Consider the following 27,707-nt stretch of genomic DNA (forward strand, 5'->3'; position numbering starts at 1 on the left):
ATCTCAGCAAGGCCTAGGGTGCACCTAAGTCAGATACAAATTTACGAGATACGGGGTTCCGTATCTCCGGTTCCCTGAAGACTAGCAATGCGGTCCAGGGCTTGTTGGAAAGGGCACGTCACACTCTACTGACCTGTGGACTAGTGATCTGTCATTTGCGAAAGTTTCAGCTCTTTGAGCTGGCTCTTTCAGGTGACTATTGGGAACCAACTTAAATTGACAAGCTTATTTTTTCCCCCCCGTTTTTAAAAATCAAGACAAAACAAATGTCATGTTTCCAACTGTGCCTCACTAGTTATTCTGATTTTTGACTCGTCTGTTGATGTCTGGTCCTACTTCTCGAAATTCATCCAGTCAAACTACATATCAACATCTATCTTTTCTTTGTTTTGTTGCAAACATAATGCAAGCTTTGTTGATTAGAAAGTAGACAAAGGTTTTCTTGAAAAACAAAGAATAGATTAACTTCGTGAGCTGAGCCAGTTGATCTGATCCATTGAAAACAGCTGCAATGCCCTTCACTAGTGTGGAGTTTGGCTTCTTCCTGTTTTTGTTTTTAGATTTGTGTGTGTGTGTGTGTGTGTGTGTGTGTGTGTGTGTGTGTGTGTGTACAGTCACACTCAGCTCACAGCATTATTGTAGAGGTTATTCACTATCATTATCCACATCAGACGTTAACAAGTAGTTTAAAAGTTTCAGTACATTCACTGATGCAGCATAATTAGCATGGTGGTTTAAGGTACTTCAGGTGTTTAGCATTGCAAGTCTTCATCCTCCCAGTTTGGTAACATTAAAAAAGTGATTTTTCCTGATTTGTATTAAAGCAGTTGGCAGTCTCTCATACCTTACCTCAACTGGATTTGAGTTTTACTAACTTGAATTTACTTGAATTGTGCAGTGTGAAATCCAGGGAGTATTAAATGTCTTGGATTGAGATCGAAGGCAATAAAACCTGATTCCCTTGTTCTAAGTAGTATTGTGAAAAGGAAAACCTTCTTGTAGATCATCAGACCTGACCCCGGCCCTAAAGCCTGACTTTTACATACCATTTTAACTATAAAAGAGACTTCCTGTATCCTCTGTCGTGTCATGTTTGCGATTGCAGAATGGAAAATGTAGTCAGGAGATTTGCCTAGGGTGCGTGATTGGGGCTGAGTCACATATAGACCTGTCAGAAAATTGTTTTTATTGGGATCTTTATCACTTTCTGTTGGTTTTACTAGCTTCTTTAGCAAGCATGGGTGAAGAATGGAATGAACGAGGGCACTCTCTCTTTCTCGTCCTGAGTTTCATCCATTCACAGTGCTGTAACAGTTAGCACTAGCCAATGGAGTTAGAGTAGAGCAAGTGAGAGTCGAATGACTCAAGAACAGTGTTTACATCTGGTTATGTAACCATGAATGCAATAATAATTGCTGATTAAAAATGGATAATTGGCTCCTGATGGCACAGCTGTCTAAGCGTTGGTCCTATTGTCGGGAGTCGCAACATTCCCAGAAATGCCACAACCATCTGTGGCTGGGAGAGCAGTAATTGTTCTCACTCTCTTTGGGTGGTTAGGATGGTTCTCCCTCTCCCCCCCATCACTTAGCATGATGCTGGTTAACCTAAGCAGCTGCTAGATTTTGTAAGAAAATTAGTGTTCTCCTCCAAGCGTGTTGAGCTGCCCAGTAACATTGCAATAGCTGCAGTAAAAAAATGTGCTGGGGCTTGTGAGTGATAGAGCGAGATCTAGTTTGCTGGTGGAATTAGCAATGACTAAACCAGGGAGAAAATTGTCTAGCCCCATAAAAAAAATAAAAATAGATAATTATTTGGAAATTGTCCATGTTATTGGAGTGTGAAAAGGCAGTAATGCCAAACTTGCTTGTCCATTCCTTTTATATTTTGACTCATAATGTGAAAATGTGCTCGCACTGACATTAAGAAAGTATTAAAGGCATTAGCTTTGAGCAGTAATTTACTAGGTTCAGTAAAGCTGAACAAAGTAAGCTTGTACTACAAAGTGAGATCTACTATTAATTTGTTTGAAATCACTCTAGCATGAGGTCATTTCTTTGTTGATTTTTTTTTTATCTGCCTTTGATTATTTTTCTTCTATTGTTTTCTCAAGGCCTACCTTCTGTTCACAACTGAAGGCCAACTTATGGTGCCATATACCGGTGGAGGCCAGAGATAACTGTCTGATGACCTTGAATGTCTGATTTTGTGTGGGGGCTTGGAGTCACATGGAGTGAAACTTTTAAACTGCAGGTACAGTTATATGCAAAAGTTTGGGCACCCCAAGACAAATTCTTTTACTGTTTAGTTTCTGAGTGATGTTGCTTGACCAGGGGTGTTTAAACGTTTGCATATGACTGTATGTTTGACTCCTTTAACATTAGAGCTGTTGACCGTCCAAATTCAAGACTGCTAAAAAAAGAATGCTCTGATGCTTCATGGCTTTGACTTTGGCTTTGATTTGTTGTGATTGTTGATATATTAAATTCAGACATGGAATTTGAAGCACGGGCACTTATCAAAACCAGACTGCAAAGAACAGAGAGTACCCTGCAGCAACAGTGTGGACAACTATAGCAATGTTGTGTTTCTTTTCTGAAGCCAGCAACTATGGATGACAACCCACCAGGTGGTTTAAAGGCTCGCTGTCTTTTTATAGATTTTCCTTTTCCCTTAGGGCATAACAGGTGGATTTAGCCTTAGATTCAGATAGTGACTTCAGTAAAGTGACCAGTAAAATCATTTGCCCCCTCCTGCCACCACCCTGACCATTCATCGAGAGCTAGCACCCCAATACTGCATTTTCTGATTAACATCCACTTTAACTGATCTCAGTAATGAGAGTTAATGGGTGTTATAATTCAAAGCTACACACACACATTGTCTAAGCCGCTTATCCTTCTGTGTCGCGGGGTGCCTATCCCAGCAGTCATTGAGCAGAAGGCAGGAAACACCCTGGACAGGTCACCAGTCCATTGCAGGCTTCAAAGCTCGTTTTGTTTTTGATTTTTCGCCAAGCTGTTCCCTAAAGGTATTCACTTGTCCTCATCCGCTACTTGACCTTCAGCCTTTTATGAAGGCTTTGCCAAAACTCCTCGGTGCCCTCTCAAAGCTGAATCTTGATGGTGAGTGATAGACTGATATTACTGGAATGCGTCCTGACCTCGCCTTCAAGCAACTACCTAGCATCTTTCAGCCAAAGCCCTTTTTCCATCCAAGGGAAAAAAAATAGTTTCCATTCGCCTTTTAGCCAAAACAATGCCTTTCTATGCACCTGGCATTCCGTAGCCCTCCCACCTTCTACCCTGGAGCGGAGCTGCAGCCAAGCCCGAGCAAACTCATAAATACCTGCGCCTGAAGGGCAGCGGAACACTGGAATACCTTCACACCTGCACAGGGAATCCCCTTCAGCATCAAATCGACCGCTGCTCAGACCATTCCCCTCCCAGTGCCCAGCATGCCATGCCGAATCATGCTGTGGATTCTGGACTGACTGTTCTGCCAAAGCTTGATCACGATTTGGATCAGGCATTGCTCACCCCTCATCCCCCCGGACGGCTCTGTTTTCTTCTGAAGTAGAAACAAAGGCTGAATGCTTGGGTTGTGTAATGTTGCCATCTGGCCTGGCATGTGCTCCTGTGGCCAAAGCCAGGCACTGACTGGGTGATGTAGGTCTGTAGGAATGTGCAACTGAACCCTGTCTTGATCCACAGATTTTAGCTTTGTTTTCTTTTATCATATGTTATTCATCAGTTTACCTGTGCATGCTCCATGCTCCACTTGCAAACACGTTCCTTTATAGGTGTTAAGAGGTTGGTCAGGCTTTACAGAGTGTTGGCAGAAATCCTATTCAACCCAGTTGTTCCACTCTTTGTTCAGAGTTGCTCTAGAATGTTTAATTTCCAGTGTAAAATGCTGCGCTGCTGTTACCCTGCGTTCACACTGGTTATGACTTTTCACCTCTTGATGCCCAAATTGCTGATCGCTCATCGCCTATGGGCGTGTCTGAACTTGAACTGACTGTTGTTTGACATGGTTTCAATGATGCCAGGCACAAAGCAGATGCATTCCCACTAAAAAAAAATCCTGGTGAAATCGTTTCTGTGCTTATCTTTATTTAAACCCTGTGTCCGTGTAGTCGGAATGTAAGGAAAACAGTATTTGGTCTTATTTGGTCGATTACTGTCTGTTTGCGTTGAAAGCACTGCCGCCCCTATTCCATCTCTTGTAGGAACAGTTATCTAGGAACCAAAAAAGGAGTGCACCATGTCACAGTGGTGGAGATAAAGCGTGTACTATGCTGCTTAATGCTCAATTCCTATTGGTAGTCGCCATGTCACTTCGCTCCTGATTTGCATAAAGTTAAACTTTGTCGCGTCACCGACTCCACCTGTTTTGCATCACCAACGTGTTGCTGGAAATTCCCAGCTGTCATTGAAAATAAATAACCTCCAGCCACTTTGTCGCGTCGCCTCGCTGCTGGTGTGAACGCAAGGTTAGAAAACAAAGCCTTCAGATTCCGAATTTATTCTCATGCATATGGGAATCTTGCAGGGGCACAGCTCGGTCATCAGTGTGTTACCAGACTTATGAACACATTCTGACAGGGTTTAGGTAGAGACCCTGGGGTCAAGGGAGGGACCAAGTGGAAGGGGAGAGTGGTGAAGGGGGTGTGACTGAGGAATAGAGGAGATGAAGGTGACATTATTTCTGTCTCAGGAAGAACTTTAGAGGAGCAATAACACAGTAATGCATGTTGGTGGTAGTCATTTTACGGCAAACTGGATATTCCGTTGATATTCCACATGATATTCCATGGTTTTCAGTGGAAAAGAGTTCGAAAAATTGTGCCGCCAACAGTGGCAAGTGTCTTCATGTGGAACATTTTCTTTCAATGGCAACATGAAAACCTTTCTTATAACAGATTCAGCTTCTATTCTTTTCAAGAGACTCGCTTTCAGTTTTCCATAGAAATCTGCAGGGATATTTTTCACACCTCAGAAGTTCAGTCTTAGAAGTTGGTTGATCATTTTCTGAAGTAATCAAACACATTCAGGGATGTTGAGATCTGGACTCTGGGGTGGTCAGTCCATTGTTCAGCTTCTTTGTTTGATGTGTCCGTCTCCTTTTCTCAGCGAGGTTCTTCTTGACAGCTACACATCCTTTCAGACCCACAGCGCTGAGTCGTCTTCTCACAGTGGAAGGATGGACAGAAACACCTGTGGATGTTTTCAGATCTGAAGCAGCTTGATTTTCTCCTCTCTCTCAGAGATGAAAGTACCGTTTTATCTCAAACTTTGTTCAAAATGAACCATTTTCTACTTGATGGCTGGAAATAAAATAATTGAGAGGTGGTCTTTGCAGTGCTGCACATCCAATATTTCTTAGTGTGATTTTTCAGGTTTGCACAAAGTTTAGGAGTTTTCCCAAAAGCGGAGTTGTGCAATTATCAGGTTGGATGAGATTTTTGGCAGCGTTTCTGTAAAGCATATCCAGCTTGGAAGAGCATCTGAACAATCAATTATGACCCATCTGGAATTTTCCTGCTATTATCTGATAGAAATCGGTCCAAAATCATCATCTAATGTCTTTTAATATGATATTTGATATTCGTGGTATCAGTGATGAGATGATACCAGTCATCCCAGGGTATATGAAAAACACTGGGCATCCAATAATGCAGTAAACACAGCAGCCAACAGAAATTGTACAATACAATAAAATTTTGATGGGATGTTTAAGATTATGCATATTTATGACATTGCGATGACGTCTGTTGTTGCGTTATTATGATGCCTGTGGTCGGCTGTTTGGCTCTCCTTACAGTCGAGGTGGTTCTTTATTGTTTCTGCCAGTTGCTCTGGCATTAGTGAAGAGCCTGGAGAAGATTGATGTCAGCCGTTGGTTACGTTAGAGGAGTGATTTCTCACTTGTCATGATTTGGACCACGTCCTACAGTCATTTTGTACTTAATACGCACCTCTGCTGTGATCCGCTCCGTGTGTTTGGTGCCAGCTCCCTCACGTGACATCATCCATACTGTCTTATTAGGCCTCCATACACAATAGCGCTTCTTTGCCAGCAGTGATGACGGTGGTGGTGTTGGGCCCATGGTGGTGATTGAACTCCAGAGACTTGTTCATTTTCAACTGCTCTCCATTTGGATTCACACATCAGCAGCAGCTCTAGACAGCTGGATGTGGGCAGTCAGATGTGACTTATTGGGACCCCACGCCCTCCAGGCGCCTGGCAGGCTGGAGAACATGAGGAAGAACCACGTCAGTTGGCAGCGTTTGGCAGTTGAGATGCACGTGAAGAGCGTGAAGCATCTTCTCCCAGTCAGCTTGGAGTTATTTCCCTGTATATTTAGCGGCTCATAGTTTTGAGTTTTTTTAGTTTGTGTGGTTGTATGTACCAAAAACGGTCGTTCATTTCTGACCATTTTCCAACCTCTCTGTATCCCTCGAGTGGGTTTCCAGCCACTGTTAGCCTCATTGGTGTTTTCAGTCTCTGTCCACTGTATTTTGTCTCCTGCTCTCCCGAGCAGTGCCTTATTTCAGATCACTGGGACTGAATCACTGCTGCGCTGTGGGAACAGTCCCAGCGCATGTCACATTTGGGATTTAAGACACTGCAGGGGGCACAGATGACACAGCATATCGTCCTTCCAGCTAATGGCTTTAAGCACTGTTAATTGCCCAACAAAAAAAAGCAGAAGTCTATTGAGACGTCATGGATTTGCTGAATGATGACGTGTGTTAGGTTGTTTTTCTTTGTTTTAAAAACAGGCCTTTAACCCCTTAAACTAAGGGTCTGTATGAGGGTTCCTTCAGTCCTTACTCTGACAATTAGATCTTACACTGTAGTTTCACAGTCTTTACTGGATAATTTATAACAGATACTGAACAATAAATAATAGATATTGAATAATTTAAAGTACATACCGAAAAATTCAACTTATACCAGTGCCCAGAGTCCAGGATTGGCCCTGAGATCCCCTTGGCCCTGTTTAACTGAATGCAGGGATATGGTGCATAAATATTGCAGTTTCAATTTTGATAGCATTCTTTTAAGCACTGGTTCACTAAAAAAATCCAATCCCCAAATTGAATTGGGGGTACCACTATTTAAAATTCATAGTAGATACTGAACAATTTATAGTAAGTACTGAATAATTCATACTAGATACTGAAGAATTGGTAGTAGTTACTTATTTCTTAGTAAATACTAAATAATTAATAGTACATACTGAATAATTCATAGTGTATACTGAAAAATTTATAATAGTTACTTATTTCTTAGTAAATACTCAATATTTCATAGAAGATACTAAATAATTTGAAGTAGATACTGAATAATAATATATAGTAGATACTAAATAATTCATAATAGGTAGTGGATAATTAATAGTAGATACTGAATAATTCATACTTGATACTGAATAATGTGTGGTAGATACTAAATAATTTGATGAATCATACCAATGCCAGAAGTCCAGGAGAGCAAAACTGTCCCTGTTTAACTGAATGCAGTGATATGGTGCCTAAATGTTATATTCAGTTTGAATAACATTGTTTTTGAACTGGTTCACCAAAAAATCAGATCTAACACAAAGATTAATCATCCGAATGAGCAGGTATGGATCACCTCTTTTGCCAGTTGGTGTGACAACGAGTGCTAAACCTTCCATGTCTTTGTTCCTCATTCAGTATGAAATGAGTTCTCATCGTGATGTTCAGATACATTTAAAATGAGGATATTCAATCAGCAGAAACAGCTGTTTGTTTTAGTTGTGTTTTGAGATCTGAGCTTGCGAACATGAAAGGTGTCCTGATCTGTACTGCTCTCTGATTGGATTCCAGAGTGTTTCTGAGATGAAGTCCCCGCAGTGCTGTGTTTCATTGTGTGTGTGTGTGTGTGTGTATTACAGAGAGCAGAAGCTGTACTGGCACCTGAAGCTGCACTTCCCCCAGAGCAGCGCCCAGTATACTGACAGGTAGGTCAGCCTCTCTGCTTCTCTCTCAGTTAATCCAGCTCCATATAAGATATAGTAAATACAGTCGTGTGCAAAAGTCTGGGCACCCCATGTTTGTTGATTTTCTAAGTGTGAATAAGTAAACACGTCCTCTACCTTGTTAATACTCGATGTGCTGTTTATTCGCTGAATTTAAAGGCGTGTTCAAACTTGTACATACAGGTCATCACAAAAACAAAAAGATTTCAGAACAGGCTGCTTTTGGAGCTTATTTGACAAGTATGGACGGTACGGACATTGTATATTGAAAATTTTAGTGATAGGGCTCCAGAGCAGCCCAACTATCTAAGCGTTGCCTCTGTCATCAGGAGATCATGAATTCTATCCTAGTGAAGCTACAGCCATCCATGGCCGGGAGTCCAAGAGAGCACAATTGGCCTCGCTCTCTCTGGGTGGGTAGGATGGCCCCTCCCTCTCCCCCCATCACTCAACGCGATGCTAGTCAGCGCAGGCGTCTGTTAGCTGAGGTAACAGATCTAGCGGTTGGCGCTTTCCTCCGAGTGCGTTCAGCTGTCCAGTGACATTGCGTGAGCAACAGTTCGAAAAGATGCAGTGGTGCTTCACAGGTCTCGGAGGAAGCCTGTGTTAGCCTTCACCCTCCTAGTGCTGGCGGTACTGTGTGATTGGGGGAGTCCTAACTTCTGGATGGAACTGGATACAATTAAACTGGGGAAGAATCTTAGTGACACATTTAGGCTTCGGAGTAATTTTCTTTTAAGTATGTTTACTACTTTTTGCCGTGACACTGAAAATGACTAACTGAACTAATGTTTTGACTGTGAATTAAATAAATGAAGTAAGGTGGACTCTGACTTTTGCACAGCACTGTATTTTAAAATTGCATGATGTGTAAAAACTACTGCAGGAACAGCTTTTTCAGTGGAATTAAAGTCCTTTCTCCTCTGCAGAGTGCCGGAAGACCGGCTTCTGGAGCAGATTCTCAGTGACTACGTCCACCCTACTGAATCAGACCCAGTCAAGCGCCAAAGGTAACACCATCAAACCCTGTTCTTTCTGTCCTCTGTGCTGTACCTGCTTTTCTTCTCGTACTCTTGTTGTCCTGACGCCTGGGCCTGTATTCAGAGAGCGTCTCAGAGTGTCTGAGTACACTGATCTGGGATCTGTTCTTGTCAGTAAAGTTATAGTAAAGAAGAGGGAAATCAGCCGTCCTGCTCTGAGAAGCTCTGTGAATACCAGTCCTGATCCATTCAATAAGGTCAGTATCATTGCAGATACCGATCCAGTACATCACTAATTAAAGACAGTTGTGGTGGTGAAGACAGAAAGAGAGGAATGGAAGGAAAACGTTAACATGCTGCTGAAATCTGTCGCTCAAAAGTGAAAGAGTGAAACAGCCTCAGAGAAAAAATGTTTTTTATGTGTCAAATTGCTGTCAAATCAACAAAAGAAAACCAAAAGGACAAAAGAACCTTTTATGGAGCTCTTTTCTGCTTACACGCCTGGAGTTTACGCCCTGCTGCTTTGTCCACAGGCCAGGTCTCGTTAAAGCGGCTGCTTCAGGGCGTAAATATAGAACCGTGATTGCTGTGTGGTTTCAGGCTGTCACCACGCTCCTAAATCTAACTATGTGATAATAGGTCAAGAAATCAGCAGCAGATCAGAGCTGGACGCGGTTCTGGTCGACCCACTTTCGGCTCGGTTTTTGACTGTTGTCTTGCCTGGAGCTTTTGTGATGGCGCTTTGTTGACTGCGTCCTCCCAAAGCAGAGTGTGATGACAATTCCAGACGAGGCAGCTGGAGAGTTTTGAGTTTTTAGTGAGATGATTGTGTTGAAATGAAGATAAAAGCTGACGTTAATGGCATAATGAGCTGTAGACGTGTAATTCCCCTCGGTACTGTCAGAGATCAGCCTGTCAGTGTTCACATCAGACGTTCACAGTGTAACTTTCCTTCAGTGCTGTGCATCATTTAAAGCTGCACTATGTAAGATTTGGGGATATGGAGACCTCTCTGGTGGAAGTGTGTAATTGCGTGCGATGTGCAGAAGAACATACTGTAACGTGGGCTGTGCTTCGGTTCGCTTCCCCGAGCGGATGAATCTGATGATCGAAAGAGAGTTCAAAGAGAACTCAGTCAAAACTTGGTGAAGGACGTGTTTTCTGAGGATGTTAGTGAATTATCTGTGATGGTCATCATGATCTCCATCAGTATAATGTTGATTTTGCATTTGAGACCTAAACATCAAGCTGGACCCTCTTTTTGAGTCTGTGTTTGTGACTTTAATACATAAAGATGCACAACATCTGAAAAACTCCCGCACAATCTGACCAGGTGAGTTTGACTTTTAAACAATTATTTCAGGCTTTACAGGGCGACTCACAGCAGCGCACACTCAGCATGTTTTAGAGTGTATTGATTCTCCTGACTCAGTATTTTTATCACCACCAAAACAGTGATAACATTCCCAAAACATTTGGTAAAGTGAATATTTTAGCTAATTTTGAGTCATGACGTGAAAACCTAGGACAGCAATTCTTAAATAAAGCTTTTTTATTTAAAAATTAAACTGAGGATAAATCAAAATCTTTAAACTTTGCTTTAAAAGAACTCAAAAAGATCTTTAAAATAAATTTTAAAATATTATTTTCGCAAGTATAAATTTGGGAGTTGGGGTTTGGGACAGACAACTCCCTGTAGAAAGTACTAAATCATTAATAATAATGATTTTTTAGATATTTAGCTAATTATTATCTATATATCACATATATACATATAGTCAAAAGTTGAACTCGTCTGTGATGGTAGCCTCTCCCTCTTGTGGTTTCTAGTTACAGCATACCTACTCTTGAGGTGAGCTGGAGCTCTGCTTTGCTGTTACTTTTGTTAGATTGCTGCTCATTAAATGTTATATAAAAGCTGTATTTGAATGAGAGGTCTACAATCACAGATTCTATCAGAGCAACACACAGCAAGCTGCAGGTGGGCTTCAGCATACGCTACTATGAATATTTCAAAGGGTTTTAATTACGGAAATGCGTAAATAAAATGACACTGTTAATAAAAGGGACGGTCCTATTATATATTTTAGGTTTTATATCTGTTGTATCTGCAAAAGGAAGAATGCTGAAACTGACAGTGGCATGACACTGCATGCCTTTTTTTGATTAAATAAGACTTTTCCACTAAAAAAAAAAAACATTTTATTGGAACAGCTCTTGCTGGCTGCGGAAAACAAGTGAAGTAAAAAAACGAAGTGACGAAAAGAGAGACAAATTTAGCTCTGAAAGCCTTTTGGGCTGCATGGAGAATTCATTAAGCCCTGAAACTCATTCCCAGCCCAAACCGCTTTCTATTATTATTATTCTCTATGTGTGCGTTACGTAACTTGGCCGGGAAGCCGCATTCCGTGTGGTTGAGAAATGATTCGGTTCTCGTCTGTCAGGAGCGTCCTGCTGTTCCACCTGTCCACCTGCGGTTCTGGCATGCGCTGATGCGCGAGGCTTTGAGGAAAGCGGGTGTTCTTCCAGGATGAATCACTCTGCGGGGTCGAGTGTTTTCCAGAAGGCCAAGGTGAAGCCTCCAGACGCCGCTGTAGTACGTTAGAGCAGAGTGGACTGACGTGTGTTGAGCGAGAGTGCATACCTGCTAAGGGTGTGAAGAATTCAGTGCAGTGTTAAAAATTGTAAAAATGTAACTATATTAGGGCCGAATCCCATTTTTTATCATTATAGCGATTTGAGATTCAGTGATACACATTCTTAAGGATGCAAATGACCTAACGGATCAAATGACCAGCATCCAAGTGGCGTAATTAGATTGGTGGGACTGTAGCATTAGAGGCCTAGCTGTGCTTCCCTGTGCTGGGCTTGAACCCTCTATCATTGAAGTAGCTCTCAGCTAATCATACTCAAATGGTTGAGGTGTAAACGGTCGTTCAGAGTGGTTTGGTGTGAAGTGCTCTGTTCTAGAGAAACTTACTGAGTCAGAATTGTTCACAGTGGTGGTGATAGGAACCAGACGTCCACCTCTAAAAGCTCCCTCACAGAAAATTATTACATAAAATGGAAATGATGTCTGAGACACCGTTTAGTGATAGTTAAGATATGATTGTGGCCTAAAACATACTTTACAAAATCCATTAATGGTGGAGGGATACATACAGGGTGTTGTGAGACCATATTTTCCACGATTTTACCATCGTCAACATTCCATATAAACACCCAGAAGACTTGTGTAGGTTCACTGGTGGTTTTGGATAGAAAATAAAATATTTGTGTTGTAGACAATGTGACCCCTGGTTCCCATCACCACCACTGTAAAGACATGAGTGAGTAGGTTTCACTACAGTGAACCATTTCAGACCACTCTGGATGACTTTGCATGTCTGCTGAATTCTACAGAAATTTTGAAAGAAAGAAAAATTGTAATTCCTCTAAAGTGCAATCTTGTGTTGTTGTGTTGTTGTTTTCCAATGTTGTGATATTTATAAGCCTTTTTTTCAGGATTGATTAGGCTTCTGCAGTCATTAACAGCCCTGCTGACTAACATGAACATCACTGCCAGCACCCTGAAGCAGCACTCACCCCTCAGCCGCATGTGAAGATCTGTTATATTGAAGGAAGTTAAAGGAGAGTGTTCACTCTCCTTTAAGGAGAGTCAGGGTGAAAAACAGCAAACCAAGTTACAGAATTACATCAGCCAGCGCAGAGGAAAGAGTGGCTTTTCTTCTCTGTTGAAGCGAGACTGGTTACTCTCAGCGAAACTTGAATCAGGAAACCGGCCAAAATAAAGACATTAAAACCTCAATTTGATTTTTTCACTTTTCCTGTTTCCTCAGAAGGTTCAGAATCCTGCAGCTCTACTCGGCCGCCACGAGCTTTATCCTGCGGTAACAGCTCAGATCACACGCACTTCTGAAATCACATGACTGTGTTTTTCTTTCGGTGGAAGAACAGTTTCTCCTCTGAAAAACAAAACACTTCATGCTCTATTCTGAATGTGGGTGAGTTTTATTGTAGTAGTGGTCAGTATACTGGTTGAAGTCCTTCCTCAGGTATGAGAGATGTCAGAGCTGTTATTCTCGCGTTTTGGGTGACGCCACTTTGTCATCGCCATTTTGGGGACCGAATCAGGGAGTGACTGTGCAGCGCGATGCCTTTAATTAGCTGTGCTTCGTGAATGATTCACCTGCGAGACGCGACAGAAGCCGAGAATGACGAGAGACACACAGACCTTTAATTCAGTGTTTAAGCTCCAGGCTTGGAGTCCCTGAATTGTGTATTTTAGTGTTTCTCTGCTGTTCACACCTCGTTCAGCTCAAGAAGGGATTAATCAGCTAATAATATCAGGTATTTTAACCAGAGAAACCACAGTTATGCAGTGCAGGGTTTCAGGACTGGAGCTGAACTCTGTACTAACTGCACTAGCAAACTTACAAAATCACGTCTGTTGAAACACGACGTTGTTTTCCGACCCACGACATTCAGTCTGATATTTAACGTTTATGTTTCTCCATTCAAACATCATTTAAATCTCCAGAAACAGAGAGTAAAGTTACACCAGCTCCAGTTTAAGTGGGAGCAGGAGTTTGGGGGGGAAACTGTATAAGGATCGAAGCCTATTTTACGGGCTTTGTTGAGGTAACGTTTTTCTCTTCCAAAATAAGGTGAGTAATTTTAGTCATCTTTCACCTCTAGTTACATCCGTGCGGAGCAGCGAAGCCAGAAATTCGGTTCCAAATATGGCAGCCACAACAGAAAAATCGCGTGACTGAAACCCTAGGATACTGGTTCGTCTGCCACAAACAAGCACAGATAACGCAACGTACAAACAGTGCAAACCACTCTAATATTAGTCTGTTTAGCTGAATGTCAGGGATGTTTCAGCCGCATTTCAAATGAAAATGAAAACATAGGAGACCCTCGTCCACCTGCCGCTAGTCCGTTTTATCTGAAGTTGTCCACCTTGTTTCAATGCAGCGGACATAAAGGAATGGCCGGTCTTGCCCTTAACTGAACCTTCTTCAAATCTTTACAAAGACGTTGCAAATGTGTTGGAAGCAGACCCCCCATAAGAACAAGATCTACGTGATTCACATGAATATCATATTTATTATTCACAAATGTAAATTTCGCAGAAAGGTGATGATTTCGGTACATATCAGAACACAGTGTGTGCTGCTTTAACCCTGTGTGTGTGTTTCTGCAGGTTGAAGCTGTACGTTGTCTCTCCTCCTGATCAGCTGTGTGTGTTTATGAAGTCGGAGCAGAGGCAGCCCGGCTCTCTGAGGTGAGTAAAAGCTGCCCATATAAGCCCTACTTACCCCTAAAACTGTTATAATTACGGCTGTCAAACGGTTGAAATTAATCACGATTAATTGCATTATTTTATGTAGTTAATGACGATTAGTCGAAATTTTCTGCTCTAATTTGACCATAAGAGACTTAAAAAGCAGTGTATTTTGTTGCAGAAAACAGATTTGACCGTCTTTAATGCGTCTGATTCATGAAACTTTCAAACGACGTGGAAACAAACGGAAAATGATGAATCAGCTTCAGTGTGTGAAATCAAGCGCCAGCCTACGAGTATCTCATCTACATGAAGCACACCCTAATTCATGGTGATGTTTCAGCTGAGAGCCAATGAAATGCCAGCATTCAGGGGCTTGTGAGCCAATGGCTGTGCTCGTAGTCGGGGTTTGAGGTGGAGCAGTGATTAGCAGTGAAATTACAACGGCTGGAAAGAATAAAATGCAAAATAAACCAAACATCTAGAGCGATGTGATGGTGTGGTGTGACTGTTTTCCTGATACGACATATTTAAACGCTGTATTATTGCAGTGTGTGAGACGCTTTAGCACTAGCTGTGTTTTATGTTGTTGTGGGCGGAGTCAATGGTATAAAACAAAAAACACAGTGTAATATGCCTTTAAAAGGAACAGACTTTCCATTAACAGCATTTGTTTATACCAGTATGCTTGAAAAGAAAGTACAATAAGTGTTATTTTCCATTTGTATTCTTATTATCGCTACTATGGATGATACTTTGGTTAGTTAACCACAAATCAAGCATTTTTTCAGGCTGTTAAACTATTACACTCAGACATGAGTTTGATCATACAGATACCGTCATGCGCTCATTTTACGATCAGATTTGATTGTACACAACTTTGATTAATCATTGCCAGTATGTAAGAGCCATGATAAAGCTGTATTTGAAGCAGAACACAGCATGTGAGAAGCTGGGCTTCAGCATTGAACTATGGATGGTCTGAAGGTTTAAAAAAAATTATGTTGATAAAATGGCATCAACACATTATTAACACATCAACTTTGACAGCACTAATTATACTTATGGGTGTCAAATGGTTGAAAAAAAAATTACAATTAATCGCGCTGGTTTACTGTATTCGATTGAAATTAATCGCGCTGGTTTACTGTAGTCGATTGAGATTAATCGCGCTGGTTTACTGGAGTCGATTGAGATTAATCGCCCTGGTTTACTGGAGTCGATTGAGATTAATCGCGCTGGTTTACTGGAGTCGATTGAGATTAATCGCCCTGGTTTACTGGAGTCGATTGAGATTAATCGCCCTGGTTTACTGGAGTCGATTGCGATTAATCGCCCTGGTTTACTGGAGTCGATTGTGATTAATCGAGCTGGTTTACTGTAGTCGATTGAGATTAATCGAGCTGGTTTGCTGTAGTCGATTGAAATTAATCCCGCTGGTTTACTGTAGTCGATTGAGATTAATCCCGCTGGTTTACTGTAGTCGATTGAGATTAACCCGCTGATTTACTGTAGTCGATTGTGATTAATCGAGCTGGTTTGCTGTAGTCGATTGAAATTAATCCCGCTGATTTACTGTAGGCGATTGAGATTAATCCCGCTGATTTACTGTAGTCGATTGAGATTAATCCCGCTGATTTACTGTAGGCGATTGAGATTAATCCCGCTGATTTACTGTAGTCGATTGTGATTAATCGAGCTGGTTTACTGTAGTCGATTGAGATTAATCCCGCTGATTTACTGTAGTCGATTGAGATTAATCGCGCTGGTTTACTGTAGTCGATTGAGATTAATCGCGCTGGTTTACTGTAGTCGATTGAGATTAATTGCATTGCTTTGCTGTAGTTGATTATGATTAATCGCGCTGGTTTGCTGTTGTCAGTTGCGATTAAACGCACTAGTTTGCTGTAGTTAATCCCAATTAATCATAATTATTTGCTCCAGTTTTGACCCTAGAAAATTTTTTTCCATTTTGAAAGCAGTGCATTTTGTTGTATCTGAGGACAAAATAAGTTTCATCAGAATGAATTTATTACTTTCAGTAATTCAGCTTGAACCTGAACACAAAATGACAAACTCAGGATGAAGATGAAAAATAGTTACTGAACGTTACTGACCCCAGCAGTGGCTAAATATATGTTAGTTCACAGGTTGCAGAATTATCCATAATTTATCCAAAACAGTCATTCAAGGCTTCTTCCAGTGCAAGCATCACTGAATTTACTGGTCTTGCTTCATCATCGCTGTGTTTTTCTTGTGACTGATACTTCAACCAATAAAACTTGTGTCGTTTCTGCTGTTTAAAAGCTGTTCTTGAGCGAGAAAGTCTGAGTCATAGCAACAGTAATTTACCACGTTAGCGCGTTATTAGTGCGTAAACTTTAACAGCACTGATTATAAAGTGTGTATAAAGCGTTAGATTTCCAGCGTAAGTGTTCAGGAAGGAAAGGGTTGAGTGCTCCACAGAAACAGGCCCAAGTATTCACACTGTTGAAATTGTCTGTTGCGTAAACGACGCTCTGTCGCCCCGAGTGTCTTCGTCCTGCCCCGTCTTGATCTGGAGTTTTGGCCGTGAAGTCATGAAGCAGCAGAGCACTGAGGCTCTCCTGAGTCCGTACCGTCACAGTCAGTGCTCGTCTGAAGCTCTGGGGACACTTAGATTCTGTAAAGGTTTATGAGAGAGTTAAGCTTGTTTTCTGTATCAGTTTAAAGAATAAACAGGTTTGTTTTTCTTACTTAATCACAGACTAACAGTGAGAATCATACATTATGCACAGCGTTTGAAAGATGGCAGCGTTTCCCCGAACGCCCGCTCACGGGCGGAGTGTGAAACCCCCTGAACACACTGAGGATGGACCCTGAGTCAGCATTCCTGCCTTAACTCAGTTTGAGTCCTGCTTACTTAACATAATCAGCAGCGTAAATACGGATCACCTTAAATTACAGAGACGCAGACGAGACGAAGCAGTTGTTTTCCACTGAGTCAACACTGACACTGACTCTGAGGATCTCTCTCTCCCTTTATCTCTCTCTCTGTCTCTCTACAGAGTCACTATAGTGATTGTGTGCTTTATCAGGGTCTCTGTTCTAAATCACGCACTGTATCAGTTTCCCAGCTGTACAGAACACTGAGTGAACAGAACAGGATCACAGCTGATCTGGACAGAACACTGTGAGTCTCCTCTGAGATCAAATCTGGTGTTTTGTGTGTATTTGTGTACTTTTGAAAGTGAAGTTGGGTTTGGATACTGATTGACTGCGATAGGTGAGTAAAATAAAATAAAAGTCCATTTTTTGGCTCTGAGACGAGCGTAAAAATGAGGGAGCGCTTGTAGCTCCGCCACATTTCTGAGCAGTTAATAAACACCCACTCGAGTTATGTGGTGCGCTTCAGACGCTGTAGTGCGAAACTAAGCGTACCAAATGGAAAAGGATGCAATGTCACAAAATCCAAACATCCAAGAGGCCATTAAACAGTGAACACGGCTTCGTATCAGTGAAACGTTAAACACGCTTCCCGCTTTGGTGAAGCCAGAGGAGCACAGAGAGGTTCACCACCTCATTCAGGATCCGGAGCTTCCTTAGTGCTTTCACAGGTCGCTCAGATCTCTGATCCCTGACACAGAGGGCAAACTAATGCCTCTGACGTCTGTTAAAAGCTCTGGTTACAGGACAACAGCCGGCCATCTTGGTTGTCGCCATGCCAACACCAGAGTCAACAGTAATGGGTCAGTTAGTTCAGTGGGTCCCCCACACTGGTCCTGGGGAACCCCCTGCCCTGCACATTTTGGTGTTTGCCCTGCTCCCACTAAACCCCATCCAGCTAATCTGCTGAACGTGGGCAGGGCAGGGGGTCTTCCAGGACCAGGGTGGGGGAGTTCATGTTATTCTGGCCTTGTTCAGTTAGATCTGCAGATACTGGTCTTCAGCAAAAACCTTCAGCAAAACCTTCTTCTATTCTATCATAATCGGATTATCTGATTATTCAATTGGTCATGTGAACAGCACACTCCGATTTCATAGATCGAAGTAAAGTCTAGAAATCCAATTAAGAAGTCTGATAAAGAGAGCTGGATTTTAGCTCAGAGATCAGATTTCTCAGTGCATGTGAACTCTTACTCTGATTTCTTTCGGATTCAGTCTGCACATGTGTGAGAACAGACGGCAGCACCAGAAATAAGTAATCAGATCTGCCGCAAGACGCAACAAAACACTTTTGGAGCAACACTGAAACCAAACATGAAATAAAGGATGAAGTTTGCGTGAAGTTCGAGTTTTACGTTACGTTTACGTCACGTCTTCTTCTGTGAGTTTATTAGCTGGTTGCAAAGCAGAAATCTGATTACTGTCTGACTCATGTAGACCTGGAGTTTCCCCATTATCTGATTACTCAAGGTGCATGTAAACATGTTGATCAGATTACTGACAAAATCAGATTTTCTGCAGTTATCGGATTATTAAGTGCATGTAAACACACTCACGGTCTTATACGCACTTTGAGCTGCCTCTACAATAAAAAGTGCTCTATAAATACCGATTATTATTATTATTATTAACAGTAATATTAGTACAGTTAGCACAGAACAGTGTTTTTTTTTGTGCAGATTCATTAATTTCATGAAACTTTCATGAGCTTTTTTTTAAAGAAATCTGCAGGGATGTTCTCCCTCAGCTCCAAAGTTCAGTCCCAGCAGTTGGTTGCGTCTCCTGCTGTCCGACGCCGAGGCCTCCTGTAATGACTCGTACCTCCAGCAGGAGCTCGAGGGATTCGAAGGAACTTGACACTAATAACAGGAAACAGGCAGAGAGCTCGCCAATGTACACACATAAACGCTCTTTCCACAGAGAGTCATGTGGTGGGGGAGTGGGGGGGGGAGCCGGGGGGGGGGTGAGCTGTGTTACAAAATACCTGAATAGCTGCTGTCAGCAGTTTGCAGATGGTAGTTTAGGTGTTAATGAGAGGCGGTGTGGCGAGCGCTGCAGGACGCAGAGTGTTTACTCTCAGTGCTCTCTGACTGCAGCGTGACCCTCATACCAGAGTATCATTACCCCCATCAGCACTTACATAACTCATTACATACAGCAGGAACAGAGAGTACAGAGGGGGGGGGCAGGGTGGGGGGTGAAAGATGAAAAAATGATAAATATAGAGAAGCAACACAGGAAGAACAGATAGAAGAGAAGAAGCATGTGGACGGTCACGATAATCTGCACTGACAGCTCGTGGCTGGTGCTCATCATAAGACCGGGTGCATACATTTTTCCTTTAAAGGGAAAGTCCACTGAGTTTCCAAATTTTAGCATAATTAAGTGGTTAAGGTGCAAACGGAGTCATTCAGAGTGGTTTGGTCTCTCTCCCTCTCTCTCTCTCTGTCTACATCTCTCCTCTCCCTCTCTATTTATCTCTCCTCTCTCTCTCACCTCTACTCTCTTTCTCTCTCTATACATCTCTCTCTCTCTCTCTCTCTCTCTCTCTCTGTCTCTCTCTCTCTTTCTCTCTTTCTCTCTCTACTCTCTCTCTATACATCTCTCTACTCTCTTTCTACTCTCTCTCTATACATCTTTTCTCTCTCTCTATACACCTCTTTTCTCTGTCTCTCTTCTCTCTCTACATATCTTTCTCTCTACATATATACATCTCTTTTCTCTCTCTCTTTCTCTATCTCTCTTTTCTCTCTCTCTTATTCTCTCTGTCTCTCCTCTCTCTTTACATATCTTTCTCTGTGTACACATCTCTTTTCTCTCTCTCTCTACTCTCTTTCTCTATACATCTCTCTCTCTCTTTCTCTTTCTGTACTCTCTCTCTCTATACATCTCTTCTCTCTCTTTCTCTCTGTCCCTCCTCTATACATCCTCTATACATCTCCCCGCCCCCTCTCTCTGTTAAGTAAAGCTGAATTGTAGTTGTTGTTTTTTTTGTTTACCTGCTGATTCGGGTCAGTTTAGGTGAAGCCCTGTTGACTCTCGGTCACCCCCACCCCCTCAACCGGGCTGTGTCAGAGCCTGAAACGGCCGCTGTGCTAAAGTTATCCCTCGTAAACATTCCTTTACTGGAAATCAGGCCGGAGAGCATAACGGCGTCTTTCACCTCTGAGCGGTTTGTTTGTTTACAGTGCGGCTGTATGTTTTTTTATTCCTCCGTTTTCCCCTCATTTCTGCGTCTCGGTACAGTCGAGGGAGAAGGACGCTCAGTGAGATCAGGCCTGAAGACCAGCTGGCCGACCGCAGAGAGGGAGCGATAGAGAGACAGAGAGGGAGACGGAGTGACAGGGAGATGGAGTGAAAAAGGAAAAATAAAAACTGAAGACTGATGATCCTAAATGACTGTTTTCCATGCGGAGCAGATGACAGTGTTTCGCTCCGCAGCGTTCAGGCAGCGTTCCTGAGCCCACAGAGAGCATAGCTGCGGTCAGCGGCTCACTCGCTCACCAGCACAACACAGACAGCCCTTTCATACACATACACACACACACACACACACACACACACACACACACACACACACATTCATACACACACACTCATATACACACACACACTCATACACACACACACACACACATTCATACACACACGCTCATACACACACACACACACATTCATACACACACACTCATATACACACACACATTCACACACACACATACACACACATTCATACACACACAAACACACTCACATACACATACACACACACACCTACACATTCATACACACACACACACACACCTACACACACAAACACACTCACATACACACATGCTCATACATACATACACACACACTCACACACATTTATACACTCACACACACACTCATACACACACTCAAGGCCTGCAGAGGCACCAGACTGAAGCCTGAACACAAGCTGTACCCAACACTTTGAGACTGGACCCCAGGTGTGCCCCAGATAGACCCCGGGGGGCTTGAGCCCCTGACCCTTTTGACCTCAGGCTGTACACATTTTGACAATACACAATAATAATAGTAATAATAATTATAACAGTAATAACTAGAAAGAGAAAGTTAGTTAACAAACTTTAAGTTGGCTTGAAAAAGCCAGCTAATTATTTTAAGACATTGAAATGCTGGAAGACTGTTGATGGTTGCTAAAGTGTTGCTTAGATGTCGCTAGGCGGTTGCTACGGTATCCAAGGTGGATGGTAATGTGTTGTTAGGTGCTGCCTTAAACTGCTAACTTAAATCCACTGCCACCTTAAATTCACTGCCACCTTAAATGTAAGTATAATTTAAATTCATTGCCACTGTAAATTGACCGCATCCTTTCATTTACTGATGTCTTAAATTCTTACATGGTAAGAATTATTGCTTTACTGTCAAAAATGTCAAAAATAACAGTAAAAGCCAGCCTAATGCAGAATGTGAATGTTCAACATCAGCTAGCTCTCTTTATCGTTAGCCAGGTTCTTTGTGTATGTACTTGGAGGGGTCTTACTTACTGTGTCCCCCCTCACTTCTAAAACCAAAACTACACCATTGGTGCATCAAAATATGGCAAATAGATCATGATGGCTCGCAGTCACAAGCTCTGTATGACTGCTATGGAAGATCTTTTATAAAAAGTACTTCTTCCACATTTGAGTGAATAATGAATAAATATAGATGCCTTTCACTCTAAAACCATTTTTGATTATTTTCTAGTTGTTGCTGGTTTGTATTTGCAGGTACCATGAGCTGGATTTGAAGAAGAGTCTCCGTGAGAACCTGATGTTCAAAACAGTGGTGGAATATCCGGAGCTCCATGTGGTCCTGAAGGAACGCTGTCAGGAATACCTCACTCGGTTCCCAGGTGAAGCTCATACTCCACACACACTCTCCTCTTATGCTTCTGCAGCCAGGATTACGTCACCCTCACAGTGCTGAGTTAAGCAGAAGGCTTGTTCTTGTTCTGTTTGCATTAACAGGGGATGAACAGCATCACATATTAAATCACAAACACTGCAGTATTAGTTATTCGTTCAGGCCCATGCAGGTGGCTTCAGTGCTGTGTCAGTAGCTCCTGATCACAGCCCAGTAGTGGAAATTGCCCCCTTTTACTCACAAGCAGCTCAAAGCAGAGTTACAACATTAACACACAGAGAACCAACAGTGTGCTAATCTGACAGCAGAGTTACAGGGAAAATATTTCTTTTGATTACCTTAAATAAATATATTAGAGTAGCTTTCAGAACAGGGTTTCTGAAATACCGGGCCGTGGACCAGAAGTGGGCTGTAAATCATCCTTTGGTAGTCCTTTTTGGGCCATTTCCGTTGAATGTAGAGGGCATTTTTGGGCCGTTTCTGTTGAGCTTAAAGGGCATTTTTGGGCCGGTTCTGTTGAATGTAGAGGGCATTTTTGGACTGTTTCTGTTGAATGTAAAGGGCATTTTTGGGCCGTTTCTGTTGAGTGTAAAGGGAATTTTGGGCTGGTTCTATTGAATGTAGAGGACATTCTTGGGCTGTTTCTGTTGAGCGTAAAGGGCATTTTTGGGCCGTTTCTGTTGAATGTAGAGGGACTTTTTGGGCAGTTTCTGTTGAGCGTGGAGGGCATTTTTGGGCCGGTTCTGTTGAGTGTAAAGGGCATTTTTGGGCCGTTTCTGTTGAGCATAAAGGGCATTTTTGGGCCAGTTCTATTGAATGTAGAGGGACTTTTTGGGCCGGTTCTGTTGAATGTAGAGGGACTTTTTGGGCCGTTTCTGTTGAGCGTAAAGGGCATTTTTGGGCCGTTTCTGTTGAGCGTAAAGGGCATTTTTGGGCCGGTTCTGTTGAATGTAGAGGGACTTTTTGGGCCAGTTCTGTTGAATGTAGAGGGACTTTTTGGACTGTTTCTGTTGAATGTAGAAGGACTTTTTGGGCCGTTTCTGTTGAGTGTAAACGGCATTTTTGGGCCATTTCTGTTGAATGTAAAGGGTAGCTGGAATAATGTTACAGAGGAGTTACTATAATACTGTAAGGAAATTTACTGTGGGGAAAAAAATGTGTTGCAGAAACATTCCGCTCATTTTGCAAGTATTCCTGGTTTTCTGGTATTAAACAACCTTACGTTAGCCTAATAAGCGGATGATTTATGTTCAGTGATAAATGTTGCAGGTATGGCACCCACACAACTGACCAAGATTGAAGTTAGTTTTCTCTTCCTGTGGGCCTTCGTGTTTTCTAGTGATAAAAAGACGGGCTTTGACATGGATAAGGTTGAGAACTTCACTACTGGAGCAATATATGGTGCTTTGAAATGTCACGAATGCAGCCAGCAGATGGGGTATTTCTACACTTTCCCTCCTCTTACGCTTCCATTGCTTGTTGGCTACGTCAGCCTCGTAGCTCCACTGTAAAACTAAACAAGCAAAATTCAGATACCAAACATGTCTCAGTTGATGGACTACACTTTGGGTTAGCTGATGTTGTGCTTCGTCAGAAGAATTAGGGTCCGGTCCAGAAAGACCTGGTTAGGGTCCATCTGCTCTAAAGGTCCTCTGCTGTAATAACAGCCTGAGTCACTTAGTGTTTCAGTCTCCACGTTACCCAACAAAACATCAGCCACACACACCCATACACACACACAGACACACACACACACACCTCTCAGGAGACTCGTCCTGGCACTGACCACGGCCAGAAAGTGTCATCATACAAACGCACGTTTCCTTAGAGTATTTGTCTCCAGTGTCCAGCCTTTATTTCTCATTTACTCTCTGTTTAAGGTCGTTGTTCCTGGAAACGGGCTTCGTGTAATTGTTTGTGATTGTGTTGGTTAGTGAAGGCCCTTATTTAGCTGCTCATATCTCTATCAGTCATACTGCGCTAGTGAAGAGTCTGCGGCTGGAGATACACCACACGCTGCTCTGAGCTTAGTCATGATAGAGAGAGGAATGGGAAGCGGTAAAAAGCTGAGCTGTCTCTTCTCGTCATCTCAGTCTAAACAAACTCCGCTTCACTTCCGTCCAGCATCATGACAATGAGATGATGCTTCTAAGTGATGAAAAATTAAATGTAAACATTTTTCTTTCTCTTATTGTCGATACATACCAAACACGACATGAAAAGTGCAAAATCTTCGGACACAATCACGATTTTTTTCACATAAGAACAGTACAAGCATTCACACTGCACCAAAAAACCAAATGTGGAATATCTTCAAGTGAAAAAAGAAGTGAAACGATCAATCGGAATCGATTTTCAGCCTAAATATGCGATTGGCGATCTGCTGATATTCCTTTAATTTGTGCGAGAGTGCGAGCCTCTTGGTGGCGCAAATGTTTCTACGTTCACTGAAAGAAAACAAGTTTTTTCCCAGTTTTCTTCCAGATTTAGTCGTAACCAGTTCCACCCGCTACTCAGGAATCCCCCAGTCACACGACACCACCAGCGCTAGGAGGGCGAAAGCTAGCACAGGCTTCCTCCGAGACCTGTGCAGCACCACCACATCTTTCTGAACTGTCGCTAATGCAACGTCATTGGACAGCTGAAGGCGCTCGGAGGAGAACACTAAACGCCAGATCTGTTACGTCAGCTAACAGACACCTGCACTGGCATCATGTCGAGTGATGGGGTGAGACGGGGGGGCCATCCTGCCCACTTAGAGAGAATGAGGCCAATATTATGTTCTCTTAGACTCCCGGCCTTGGACGGCTGTAGCATCACCAGGGACTAAACTCGCTATCTCCTGATGATCGGGCCACTGCTTAGACAGTTGGGCCACTCGGAAGCCTTAACAATATCTGACTTACACAACATTTGAAAAACCAGTGTGACTCATGATGGAAGCAAAGGAACCACTATGTAAACACTGTTAACCAGATAGGACACTTTTGACCACATTGACCATCTGAGTGCAGTGAGTTTCAGAAGGTAACAAACACAGCGAAGACAGATACCTGCACTGACAATAAGCTGTCAAACTGTGAACACGACAGGTGGATTCCTCATCTCACATGTACACTGTAAACGCAGAGGAGCAGGAAAACAACAGTCGAGTCTCATTTCATGTGTCTAACTGCCAGAGGCAGCCTTTCCCTGGAGCACACAGGTGCTGAATAACTAGGAGGGCATTAAAGGCTTTTCTACTCTCGCCAAAGTCGCCATCGGTGCTCAGCGGTGGGCCCAGTTGCACAGCCGTGTACCCACGACACTTTGTTCTGCCTTAAAACAATGAGCCTCATTCACCAATATCTTTTTCCTAAACGTGTTCTTGAGAAAAATCCTAAGAAATAGTCAACGTCAGATTCATGCCGTGTTCTTAAACTGCAGAACTGTTCACACCTTTGTGCTCTTGAGTGTGTAGATTCTGTTCTTAGAACAAATCCCACATAAGAAAACACAGGTGAATGTCAGTCATAGTGAAAACTGCGTAAGTGGGTTTTAAGAAGACATTGGAAGAATGAGGCCCATTATATCCTGTTGCTAGAATGTTTTTCTCTGAAAATATTTCAAGTTTGTGAGGTTGCAGTTTTTCTTTTGCCTACTTATGAGTAACAGATGCTTAAACTTTAACTTTTAACGTTTTATTCCTATTTGTGTTGGAAAATACAAGTGAAAATGGTTTCACGACATATAAGTGTTTGGCCATAAAGCTGCAAGGCTGCCTATTTCACGCTTGTTTGGTGCAGTGTTAGGCTTGTTAAACCAGTTCAAACCATGTTGGTGTTTTTGCTGGGTAGTTGAGTGTTGTCATCCCGTCCCCACCCCGACCGCATTTGGGCAATTATTGGTCTAATTTGGTCCTTTTGGGCGAACAGTGGCAGTGGGTGGGCCGTTTTCCATTTTGGAAATGTAAAAATAGAGAGAGCTTCATCACTTCATCCAGAAGATTTAGCTCAGATGTCCGTAGCCCAGTTTGAGCTCCTTTTAATGAATAAAATAATGTCGCATTTTTGCTGTCTGAGAAATCAGGCTCAGTTGTTCACATGACTTTATCCCAAATGTAGTTGATCAAGACGTGTTTGGTGTCTGAAGTTTGCTTCTTTACTGATTCACAGCTGCCAGACTTCATGTGGTTTTCCCAGAAGATTCAAATGCAATACAAATTCTGCGCCTGGCTGTTTTGCTAATTCTTACATTTTGATGATAGTATCTGCTGGAGCTTGGACGTTATGACTGAGACGTTCGAGAAGAACATGTGTTGCAGCTGCTGCCTTACAGAGCCATTAGCCAGTCAATGGGTGTCTGTTTCTCCTCTGAGCTGGAGAACATACAGATTCGAACACAGCGTTATCACCTTAGATTGGCCCAAACTTGTTCCCCCCCAGTTATAAATCTAGTCTGGGTTACATAGCAGTGATATGACAGTACAGAGAGGTACAGAACATTCTAAGATTATATAAAGAAGCACAGGGCAGCATGAGACAGAATCATTTCAACAAATGAACCACTTTCTAAGACGCTGGTATTTGAAAACTTGTTCGGTATTCTCAGACTTCCTTATGTGGTTTCTGACATTGTATGATGAAATTGTGAAAAATGTATTTTTTTGGCCAAACTACTGCTTTATAGTCTCTGAATCAGCTTAACGTCATGATGTTGTGAGTGTAGGATATGAAAGGGACCTTAATCAGGACAAAGAAAGAAGCAGAACTAGATGGAAGTGGAGCTGAATGTGTTTAGATTGAGAAGAGAAGAGACCACTTAGCTTCATCACAACCTCTCACTTCTTTTCCTCCTTTCCCTCTCTGATCAGCTTCTCTCTGCACTAAAACTGAATTCAAATAATGAGCGAAAGTACATCAGCAGTCACAACCCAACTAGCAGCCATCTTAAAACATGAATTTTGCCTGTATCATTTTTATAGGTAACTGTATATTGTATGATGCCAATCAGTGCCTATAAGCTTAGGTTACTTGTTAGCAAGTTGGCTAACTCACCAACTATAAACAGTAAAAAATATACAAGTAAATCTAATTATACTAAGTAATTATATAGTAGTGCTTCACATTGAATGCGTTTTCCTACATAGCCTAGACAGCAAGTTAAACACAATTCCAGTACGTTCTCAAGACAATTAGATATGAGGTTCTTTACTAAAAGCACAACACAAAAACAAATAAAGAAATTTCCACTTAACAAATAGATCAACAAATACATACAAAAACTAGAAAATGTCTAAAGTATGGACTGTATTACATTAGTGTTACCAACTGACTGCAGCAGCCTGACATCATTTTCTTTCAGAAGTTTAGAACAATCTTCAAATCCGAATCTTAAGCGGATCAGTATGATAAAGGTGTTGCACCACTTTCAAAAGAACTTAGCCAAGAACAAGCTTAAGATATCTTAGCTACATGGTGAGCAGTAAACTTCTCAGAACTAGGATATTTCCAAAATAGAATTAGTAGAAAATGTCATAAATACCAGCTGATTGCCATCACACTCACAGATTATGCTTGAAGGGTGAAAACACAAAGGATGGACATGGGTGTAGTTTTGCTTC

General features: G+C 42.2%; 1 protein-coding gene across 1 annotated transcript in view; it reads left to right on the forward strand.

Moving 5' to 3' along the window:
- znhit6 (zinc finger HIT-type containing 6) overlaps positions 1-27,707 on the forward strand; it is a 49,538-nt gene that overhangs the window by 14,726 nt on the left and 7,105 nt on the right. Inside the window, exons 6-9 of the mRNA XM_036592379.1 lie at positions 7,931-7,996; positions 8,944-9,024; positions 14,204-14,284; positions 21,970-22,094. Of these exons, the coding sequence (XP_036448272.1) occupies positions 7,931-7,996; positions 8,944-9,024; positions 14,204-14,284; positions 21,970-22,094 (353 nt within the window). The remainder of the gene's footprint in view (positions 1-7,930; positions 7,997-8,943; positions 9,025-14,203; positions 14,285-21,969; positions 22,095-27,707) is intronic.

The sequence above is a fragment of the Colossoma macropomum genome, unplaced genomic scaffold (assembly GCF_904425465.1).
Source record: "Colossoma macropomum unplaced genomic scaffold, Colossoma_macropomum, whole genome shotgun sequence".
Lineage (NCBI taxonomy): Eukaryota > Metazoa > Chordata > Actinopteri > Characiformes > Serrasalmidae > Colossoma > Colossoma macropomum.